Source organism: Etheostoma spectabile, chromosome 1, assembly GCF_008692095.1.
Source record: "Etheostoma spectabile isolate EspeVRDwgs_2016 chromosome 1, UIUC_Espe_1.0, whole genome shotgun sequence".
Lineage (NCBI taxonomy): Eukaryota > Metazoa > Chordata > Actinopteri > Perciformes > Percidae > Etheostoma > Etheostoma spectabile.
In genome coordinates, this window is record NC_045733.1 from 27,136,127 (window position 1) to 27,147,589 (window position 11,463).

An 11,463-nucleotide genomic window follows, 5' to 3' on the forward strand; every position below is an offset into this window, starting at 1 on the left:
CAAAAAGACTTAAAATAGAGGCACTCAAACATATGAATATGATCAATAATCTAAAATACTGATATAGAACCATCTCCGCGACAAATCTGCAAACAAAGCAACATTTCTTTCAGTTTTTAACAAGCATAGTATGGATGCAAAGACTCACCAGTTGAAGGGCAAAGAAGAGGATGAGGAGGATTCCACAGAAGAGCATGGAGAGGCCCAGCAGGAGCACCAGTGGCTGATACTGGCTGATGCAAGAGAATTTGCGGTATAGCGCCTCATTTTTCAGCTCCTGGTCGTTCAGCAGGTACTTCCCCTTGGCTGGCATGGCTCACACTTCTTACAGAGGCATATCAGGTGTTAACAAGCCCCCGAGAGCAGGAGGGTGTGTCTCCACAACTTTTTTTTTATACGTGTTTGTTTGTGTGTGTGTGTGTGTGTGTGTGTGTGTGTGTGTGTGTGTGGGCCAGAAGTTTTTTAACAAAAAGTCCACAGTTCTAGATCTGTTAGGGGCCCCTTGCTAACTCATGACGCTCAGGTGAAACTTTTCCTTCGGCGTGGCATCTTGAACGTTGTTATTGCTTCTTGCACAGCTTCGTTGTAGCTCTCTTCACTAGCTGTCCTCTCTGTCTCACTCTGTCTCTATCCCCTTCACTAGTCCTTTTGTATCTTCTATCCTCTGTCTGGTGTTGGCAGGCAGACCCGATTCATCCTTTGCCAGCTACTGTGTTGCTCCCTCCAGTGGGTTTGAGTAATAAGCCAGGGGCAGGGAGACACAGAGGAGGAAGGGAAGAGAGTTTAAGAAAGGGGAGGAGAGGAATAAAGAGGAAGAGCAGGAGGAAAACAGGAGCTGGTGAGGGCAGCAACAAAATGTCATCAGTGATCCCACTGGGATGTAATGGTGCGGTGAGGTTGGCAGCTCCACTCCTTAGGAGGCACATGGAAGGAGGGGACAGGGAGAAAAAAAAGACAAATATTTTATCAAAAGGTTTGGTGGCACACTATGAAATTATCAAAATATCTTATTATAACATTGCAATATTTAAATTTACAACCAAAAATTTGGCTAAACTGATCTGAAAAGGAACCTGGCTGTAACTTCTGAAAAGGGCAGAATGTAATCACTAACACTAATGACTCACTTGGAATATTGTGAAGAGTGAGACAAAAATACTTGGCTTTCTCAATGAGCACATGCTTATTCATATACCTGAACTCCGGAATTTTCCCAGAAATCCTGTCTCCATTTGGCCAGAACATTTATAACAGCAGCCAAAATGATGAGCCTAAGTGATAATGAGAGCAGTTGCTTTGTAGCAATTTACTAAACAATACATCATCATGGAATGAACTTCAATGCAGTGACAAATTACACAAGCACTTAAATTTTCCCACAGCTGAACTAACAAACAAGATAGAAGATAGCCACATAGCCAAGGTTACAGTAATAAAAGGAGACAGCAGGCACACAAACCAAAGAGAAGTGGACTTGTGACTTATGGTGTGTATACATGCAATCCATAACTGTATTGAGGGATGAGTAAATTGAAGGATGATCAATTTGACAACAACCTCTGAACATCTGTGGTGGCACTAATGCATGCAATATGGACAATTTATTCTCTCTCTAAGAACAATATGTCTGCTGAATGAGGGACCATGTTATATTCACACCAAGTCTGAAAAATGATGCCATAAAGGCTCTGTCAAAACACACAATCTAGATACCTCTTTAAACAATTAGAGCTCTTGGGAGCAGCAAGACGTCCTGATAATCACAACATATAGTCTGTACCACCACACCACACCACTGACACCACAGTACAAGCGGTGAGAAGGTAAGGGCTGCATTATGTTGATAAATTAAATCAGACTGCTATTCCTCTGAAAATGTTAAGATTGTAAATTAGTTTCATTATTTTGCTCAAAAACTAGAGGGGTGAATTTGCATGCAGCTATTCAGCTCTCGCTAATAAAAGCTCATATACACATATATATATATATATATATGTGTGTTTATTTATTTATTTATTTATATATAAATAAATAAATAAATAAATAAATAAATAAATAAATAAACACACACACACACACACACACACACACACACACACATACATATTTGGGAGAGAGGAGGAGACACAGGCTTGAAGCTCAATAGAAACAATGTGAACTTCGCACCAGTGTCAATAGAAACCTCATTTCCTCCAGTTGCTAATATCACTGTCCTAGAGTGCAGTGTGTGTAGGGTACTGGTTCATGTTTGTCCCTCACATAGCAACTGCGAGTTGCAGTCTACAACAGATGCTGCGTGCCATAAAAAAAAAAAAAAAAAAGCAGAGCAAAATAGAGGACATGACATACACCCTGACAACTTGGCGTATCTCTTGTCCTTTGTGTGAAAAGTCGGCCGTCTTGCTCCCATCTTGTAGTGATAAAATGCATTGCCACAGTAAGCAGTGTCATGAGTTTACAACCCCTTTTGACTTTTTCTTTCACTGCTGCTGGACAGAAAAGCATCCAGCTGGCATTCCCCAGCCTCAGATGATACACCACCACCAGTAGTCTGAGGGCAGTAAAAGCAAGGGAAGGAGAGCAGAGAGGTAAAACAAAGCACATAGCGCTGGTGAGGGATCGTGTCCTCCTCCTGCATTTTAATAAAAACCAGTTGGTCTGTAAGAAGGGACCCCTGAGAAGATGTTTACTGGCTGTTTACACAGGGGAAATCATTTACTCCCCATACTATCTACTAAATGCCACGTCTAGCCTAGATCTTAAACCTGGGAACGTATGCAGGGCTTATGTATATTATTAAGCATGTTACTATAAACGTCATAACTGGTAGACAAAGCAGGAATAAATATGTCAACCATATACTGTATATTTATATTTTTTTATGATCACATGTATGTATGGCAGTGGCAACACTTGAAAAGTAAAACACAAGCAATACAATTATTGAGTTCTAGAAAAAAATAAAGATAGTTATAGTTTAGCTCATGCACACAAATCAGTTAAAACCACAACAGAGACAGTCCAGACAGTATGTGTCTTAGACTGAACAAGGGAACTACTATTCAATGGACCACCACAGGATGGGACTTCTCTTTTCTATCTGCTAATCTCCCTTTCTACTTAGAAGAAACTAAACAAAGAAGAAAAAGGAACCATCAGCTGTTTCTTTTAGTGCGATGACTCTCATGTAGGTGTCTAGCACACTGATCAGCAGTAAGCAGTGTAGATCAACAACAGTATGTTTTCAGGGTAATTGCCTCACATAATTGTTGAATGGTCCGTTGGATGCCTTCCGCTCTCTGTGTGTTGCCGTTCTCAAACTCGTTGGTTCAGGAAACGACAACAAACCCGGAGCTAACAAGCTACATGCTGAAAATGGCAAGTTTTAAAGAGAATTTGGATCAGGGAACAGGCAGGCCTCCTTGGTTCTTTCGTTGAATGATTGTAAAGATTTATAAAGAATATGTTTATGGCATTTGCGATCTAACTGGGACGTTTTGGGACTGTTAAGAGGATTGCTGTGGATGAAATGCACACAGCAATGCACTGGTAAGAGCAAATTACATTGAACAATGTATAAAGCTTATCTGTATCAATTTAAATAGCTTGTTATTTAATTGTGTGAACAGTTAACTTCAGTTAATATTGTATGTGGGTTTGCTTTTGCAGGGTGCAAATGTTTCACCAAAACAAGTTCTTGCCCGAAACTATTATGCAGAGCCATGGTTGCTGTGTCTGGAGCTTAGTGCCATCCAAGACAATTGTGATTGGTTTAAAGAAATGCACACAATCCTGAGCTTTTTTCCCCCTCCTATCCTGGAATGTATGTGTGGAGGAGCCAGACCTTACTGTGGAGATAGGTCTGGCAATGCAAGACTAGCCAATTAGTGACAAGACTGAACATGACCAGGAAACAAGCTGTGCAGTCATGGACCAAAGCCAATATGCCTATAAGCTACAGGCTCCATTTTTCCTCAATGACTAAATACAACAAGGAAAGAAAGTTGAAAGGGGACTAAAATATGTTTAACTCGACTATCCAGGTCAGATGACCCAGGGACTTCAGCATTTAAAGGGTTTGTCTAGTCTTTAGACGGCAATTTGTCACGGCAAGAACTCCCATTTACCAGATGTGAACGCTCCTGGCCTTGAACGTGCTTTTTATGCTCCAACTCTATAGTTACCATGGCAAAAAAGCAGCCCCATCAAACCCGTGGTTGTGCCGTAGCACTGAGCTGGAGAACAGACAGGGATGTACGTTTCAATAAAGCAGAGTCTCTCAGCAAGCTTTGGCTGAATAGTTGAAACTGTGCTGCATTGACTGCCAGGTCTTTTACTATGAAAGCTTGGCCATTGAGAAAATCACATAGCAGCCTTGTAAACTAGCGTCACTGAATCCTGGAACAGCAGCCATTCAAAACCAACTAACGTCACTGTGTGCTTGCTGCTGAGATGCAGGAGACTGGGAGCGGCTTGGGTCTCTGTGACAGTTTCAGAAAAACAACAGTGTGACAATGACTATGTTTACATGCACTCCAACGTTCCACTATTATTCAGAATATGACAATATTTCCATATTTGATTCAGGTCATACATATTCCTGTTAGATATTCCGAATAAGGCCTTTTTCTGAATATGGCATTATCCAATTAAGATATGTGGGATATTTCGGTATTATTCGGGTTTTAGAGGCATTCTTTGAACATGTATACAGCGCATTCAGAATATGTGTCTCAATCAGGCTTTTTACCACAGGCTTATGGTCAGCTCTGTGCGTTGCCATGGTTTCTGTACACAAATCAACCAGCCAACAGTTTGCAAGGCTGCAGACTCGATAAGAAGGAAAAACACAGCTATTTGTAAACATTATCAAAGACTTGGATATCAACAGTTTTTTTTTTATGTGTGCACACATCGCTTTGCCAACCTTATTGAGAAGCTGGTTGAAGGAATGAAAACGAGTCGGTGTGTTCACACGGCCAAGTCCGCCACCGCTGGCAAACTTTGAAATAAATCGTATAATGCACGGCTACAAGTAAACGGGAATATTAGTAGAATATTCACTCTCATTAGCCATGTAAACAGCTTGGTCGGAATATTGTTTTTATGTTTTTCGGAATAAGGGCAAAAACATTACGTGCATGTAAACGTAGTCAAGGACAAGAGTGGAAACAACGTATTTCATTAAGTATACTGGTGGAGACCAATAAATTACAGCAAGTTCCTTTTCTTCATATAGTCGTATTTTTCTTTGAGTTCTTTTTTGTGTTTTTATTATGTTGTCTTTGTTTATACTAAGCAATCATTTCTGTGGTGGGATTGCAGCACACACTGCCACTATCTGGTTATAGATTGAGTCACCATTTTTTTTGAAATACTCCCCAATACCCTGTTTACTAGGAGTAATTAAGGCTTAAGCCAATATTTGTGTATACTCTCTATTCACAACTATCATAGGGGTCCAACAAAGACATGACAATATGAAATGCGTACCGCAACTGCACATTGGCACTGTTGACTTTTATTCATCAAGAGTCTGCTTTATATGGGGCTTTTTGATCACAATGACTATTTACACTATATTCATCTGCGATAGCCCTGGTGTGTTCACAAGCAGTCTGTTGAGCAGCAGCGTAATATGTTTAGCCTCCCAGGAAACAAAGCAGAAGTAGGTATCTGCTGGGCACCTTAAAAAACACCAGGCAATGCCAGATGCCGAACAGGAAGCAACACCCTTGGAGATCTGGCAAGCAGCTAGATACATGGCCGTCCCAAAGTATTTGCATGGTAAGACATTTTATATTGTTTTGATTCCATTTACTTTAGCATATTAGATTTCAAATGAAACACTGGCTATGAGGTTAAAGTGCTGACTTTCTGCACAAAACGCCCTAAAAACACTATTTTTCATAAATTAATTTGAACTGTCCTCCCCCGTGAGCCTGATTAAAGGCCAGAAGATTTTTAATTTTAAGAACTTATGAGTCATTGACTCGATATGTTTTGGCTGAATGCTGCCTGGGAACGGTCAATCTATTTTCTTCATGCAAAGTATTGACAAGGGTAATAAACCAATTTTATCTAAAGATCTGGTCCGATCTCCACCAAACCTATTCCAAAGTCAAAGCCTTTTCATGGAGAGCAAACAGCCAGGTCTCTTGCCGAAGCAAATCACTCCGCTTTTATGTCCGTCTTTGTGTTGGCATTCAATAAGCTTGGACAAAACGGGGACAAAAGGGTGACCTCTGTAAAAGAAAACAGCGACGCACATTTCTCAGCCCATGCTCCACAGACCTGGGGTTAAAGGTGACGCGGGTAAAGGTCAGCTAGACCAAAGGAATCAGCTTTAAAGCTGGCTTTGGTCAAGCATTCAAATAAAACAAACCACTGAAATATGCTTTTTGGTGTCTTAATTTTTCATATGTTCAACATGCATAATGAACAAAAACATACACACACACACACACACACTTATTTGAGACAGGTTAATATCGGGTTGTCACCACTAACAAAGACTGCATTCTGCAATGTACTTTCAGACTTTCTTCTTTCATACTTCCTACACTTCTATGCAAAATCATAGAAGACACAGACTTACCTTGAATACAAATAAAGTTAATTTCAGTTTCAATACTCTAAGTGCCATCTCGCTCGCCCACATGCGGGTTCTTTTGTTGGGTCTCTCTTTGTCCGTATACTGATTTGGTCAGTTAAATGTCTGTTCTGTCATATTGACCATCCCAGGAAACACATCATTCAAAACAGTTAATACCCCAGGATCTTACACCCTTCTCCCCTAAATCAGTGTGCAATTAGTCGTTTTTTTATCGTTTTAATTTATTTACAACTATTAGGACTTTTATCATGTATTTTAAATAGTTGGAACGGATATGTTTAATGAAGATCTTATTGGGTAGTTTATTATAAATACAGATTGAGAAACTACTAGATGTGGCCTTTCAGTTGATTCACTATGTTTCACAGTGTTGCAAAGGTTAATATGTTATAGAGGGAAACACTCGTTTGGGTTAGTGTCTTTTAGACAAATCTTTCTACAGCAGAGTCAATTCTTTATTTTTAACATGGTTATATATTTGCCTTGTTGATTTACTGGTCATTTGGAGGGAAGCTGTTCTTGTAGAGGAGACTGATGAGTGCATGAAAAAAATGTGTTTTAATTAGTCTGAAAAGGTGTGGGCTGCCTTGGAAAATGGTTGTTGTTACAATGATTGAAGCACGTCCCAACTTTGAACATTCTTTGAAACATTTAGCATATTTTATAGGCAAACACTCAACACGTTCAATTATTTAAGCTATGCTTCATTTTGAATTGTTGTGTGGACAATGACCCAAGGGAATTCAAAAGATGGGCATTTGATGAATTGCAGTAAAATGCCATTATGAATGCATATCATATTACAAATAGTAATACTTGGCATGATATAATTAGTGACTTAACAAGACTAAATTACCCTGTGTTATTTTCAGTATATGTGCATGGGACAAATCTTATTCCAGTCAGAATAGAGTCTTTACTACACACAAAGCCTTTCAATAAAACAGATGACTGATGTATGTACTGCAATGCACAGGGCAGATTAGATTAGGCCTGCTGTCCTTTCCCATCTCCCCTCCTCTCCTGCCAGTACTGTCTACTGGTATTGAATTAGCCACATTCACCAGAAGGAGCTGCTGAAACCTAACTATATTAACAGGATGCTATCTCAATACGGATTTAAGCTTCAAATGCCATTGCTTATAATAAATACAGGAAGTGCAAGCAAGAGCACCACATGCTCGGAAGCTGGCCATTACTGCTCAAGTGTTTCACATTTACCTCCACAAACTAGAGCTGATTCGCACCAGCACAATTGAAACCATCAATTTTGTTGCTTGACACAAACTGCAGTCCAAAGAGGGGTTTATTGATTTAAAGATGCATAGAATTTAGATCTAAACATATCAGCCATGGGGCAAATCCAATATTGAAATAGCAGGGATTGAATTAGTCTACGCCATTTCCTTCTCATGGGCTTTTTGGGTTTGACAACACCTGCACACTCACAAAGGAAAATTGTTATCCTTCAGTCACTTAAGTCATCCCTAGCATAATGTCAGCAAAGTCATAAAACATTATATGAGGTTTAGAAGGTGTTTGTCTTATTCAATGAAACCAGTTATGGTAAAAAAAAAAAAACATGATTCAACATCATTTGGAAGCAAGAGGCCTCACGAAGTAGTAAACAACTTCAAAGTGAATTCTCTCGGACCGATACAACCCTAGCTAGTAAAAAGGATTTTATTGCAGCGACTTATGTTGAAGTCAGTAGATGTCCTCTATAAAGAGCAGCGGACCAAACTTATTGTACATCTCTGAACCTTTGACTAGCTGTTGTGTTGTTTCAGACAAACACAATAAAATGTTTAACCTTATTATTGTAGCTTTTTCCCCCAGCTACGTTCCACAGTATTTTTGTTTAACAATTTTGTAATACAAATTAAATGTACAATTATACCCGTTAAAATATGGGCTTCATGGAATATTTTTTTCCTTTAGTTACATTTTTTTCCCCCAAAAGACCTAAGTTGGAAACAAAATTTGAGAAGAAAAACTGGACGGAAAGAATGTGATACAATGAGAGAGTACATTGTTTCCAGTTGGCGAAGCCAGCCACATCCCCATTTCAGGTTTCATAACTGGACTGGCTCCATCCTGTAACAGTGGAGCACTAGGGCCCCTCTGCATGCCCGGCCCTTTCCACCAACCACCACAACCAATAAGAAAACCATAATTATCCCTGAGTACGCCAGCCAGCTTACTACCAGCACTGCCATTCAAAAAGAAACCTCAACATCTGCAAGCAGTGCACTGTTTACAAACCTAAACAATACTGCTGCAACGGGTGGCAGTTTCAGATCAGCCTGATGATGGTAATTTTCCAGACTACCATAAGGCCCAGCTCCTGGCAGGGCCATCTGGGGCATGTTTTCTAAAACCGACTGTCATAAGAAGTGTTATTTTACACTGTACATGCACCCATATAACTGCACTGCTTGAGCTTGACTGTCAACAATTATTTGATTAAGAGGATGAAATTCCTTTAAACACCAGAAGCAAATATGTGTAACATCAATTAGGTTTAAACTGCAATTTATAAGTACATGGGTTTAGGGCTGGGCGATATGGAAACAAAAATCAAATTTCATGATATTTTTGACCAAAAACCTCAATATCGATACCGCAACAATGTTGTAGTGTTGACTAATGGTGCTGTCACAAAACATTTGCAAAATTAGATTTTTGATAACTATTCATCAGTAATGTGGATATAATGACTAAGTGGGTAAAGAATATAACAGTAAAAATATGACAATTTACTGGAATGCAGCCCTTAAAACCATGAAAAGACAACACGTGCCATATTACAATAGCCAAGATCTAAGACGATATCTAGTCTCATATCACACTATCGATATAATATTGATATATTGCCTAGCTCTAGTTTACACACTAGCCTAAAGTGCTTATGAGAGAGGCCCTTTGATGCTGGAGAAGCAAGGATTAAGTTTTCCCCACATGTAATTGCCAAGAATTAGAGGGAAACCTATTCCATGATGGTCGTCCTCATTAAATACCTTCTTTGTTATCTTTAGGAAGCACCGACAACGGAGGCCCCATCAGGAAGGAGCAACACTGCAAGCTGTAGGAAAATCCCTGTAGTGCTGTAATAGTTTGACCTGCAAAACCAATTATTCTGTGTGTGTGTGTGTGTGTGTGTGTGTGTGTGTGTGTGTGTGTGTGTGTGTGTGTGTGTGTGTGTGTGTCACACCATATCACCACCACACCCTTTTTCTGTCAGCGTTGATGACTGACCTGCAACACTATAACAAAAACACATGAATGTGATGTCTCCTCTATTTCTGTGATTGCAATTAGTTCTAGTGGGGGAATAAGGTACTAAAATAAAAATTTGATATACAAATTTTGCTGTGAACTCACTAAGGCGAACAGCTGAATCTTTAACAGTAACGTTGTACTTATGTGTGTAGCTGATTTATTTATTTTATATATCTTTTGGGGCTTTTTCCTTTATTAGAACAGCTGAAGGCCCCAGCATGTAGATGTAGACAGACAGATAAGGACCTAATTAATCCTGAACTAGGAATTTACTGCGTAATTGTGGCTGATTTACTCATAGTAAACATATGGAGGAAGTTGACTAATCATAGAGTAAAATGATTTTAAGTGTAGTGGAACTTTGGCTTTCAGACAAAAAAAATCTCTTTGAAAACAATTGTGTGTACACACACACACATTATATATATATATATATATATATATATATATATATATATTCATACAAGGTCTGTAGACAAATTTTAGATTCTCAATATTAGGTGATGCATGTTTGTACAACAGGGTGAGGTCATGTTCCACATCAAATATAAATTAAGGTTAACAGGGCCTTGACAGCAGTGATCTACACTCAACATGGACAATAGAATTACATAATATCTATTACACAATACCATAGGACAAATGGAAGGTTGTGTGTATGTGTGTATGTGTACTGTATAGTTGCAGTTTATTTTTCATGACATACTCTAGACTATGATGGCAAAGTCTAGAAACAATTAAATCAAAAGAAATTTGGCATGTGTAACGTAACCTTAATTATACTCCATCCACTGTTTATTTCAACTGATTACTCAAGGTATAATCAGCCCATAGGTAATATAAATAGGCTCTGTATTGCCAAGATATGCTTCAAATTAAACGTTGACTCAAACAATAACACTAAAAGTGACTATATAGTCAGTGTTTCAATATGTCTGTCTTTGTCAATCAATGGAGGAAGTCTTATGGAAATTATACAGCAGTATGTTTATATGTTCATGATATAAGTCTGCTGAACAATACCATGTATGTAGTGTACTCTCAAATACCCAGCATTATTCCAAAGGAGGCCAAGAAATACAGTACTACTGACTTAAGAAGTAGTCTACTTTGTACTGTGGACCACAGTTTGTGGTCCATAGCAGGACACAGATAAGACTACAAAATACCACACAGTTTTCACTGGAACACAAAACAGCAATTATTATACTGGCTGATTTGATGTTCCAATACCGTGGTGCATTAGTACGACATTAGACAAGCTTTTAGATTGAGGGGATTATCAAAATTCCCTGGGCGAGCCAATGCGCAGACTGTTACTTCATCCTCAGCAATATTTAATTCTTGTGTTAGGATATTTTAAATGATGTGGCTATAATAGCATTCCAACTTCTTGCTGCATGTCATGCTCTCATCTCTTCCTGTAGTCTTCAAGGTCTCCAACTGATGCAAACAAAGTGGAAAAAGATTATGTAAATAAAAGCTGGCTTGATTTTAATGTCTGCCTCTTGCAAGGTCATAAGGAGCACGGTTACCTCCTCTTTCTCTGCTTTGACCGCCCAGAG

At 39.0% G+C, this 11,463-nt stretch overlaps 1 protein-coding gene across 3 annotated transcripts in view; it reads right to left on the minus strand.

The window, feature by feature from the left end:
- The window catches only part of adcy7 (adenylate cyclase 7), a 63,181-nt gene that overhangs the window by 35,329 nt on the left and 16,389 nt on the right, over positions 1-11,463 (minus strand). For all 3 annotated transcript variants that reach the window (XM_032523131.1, XM_032523114.1, XM_032523123.1), the window contains exon 2: positions 149-912. In XM_032523131.1, the coding sequence (XP_032379022.1) occupies positions 149-313 (165 nt within the window). In that variant the 5' untranslated portion in view covers positions 314-912. The remainder of the gene's footprint in view (positions 1-148; positions 913-11,463) is intronic.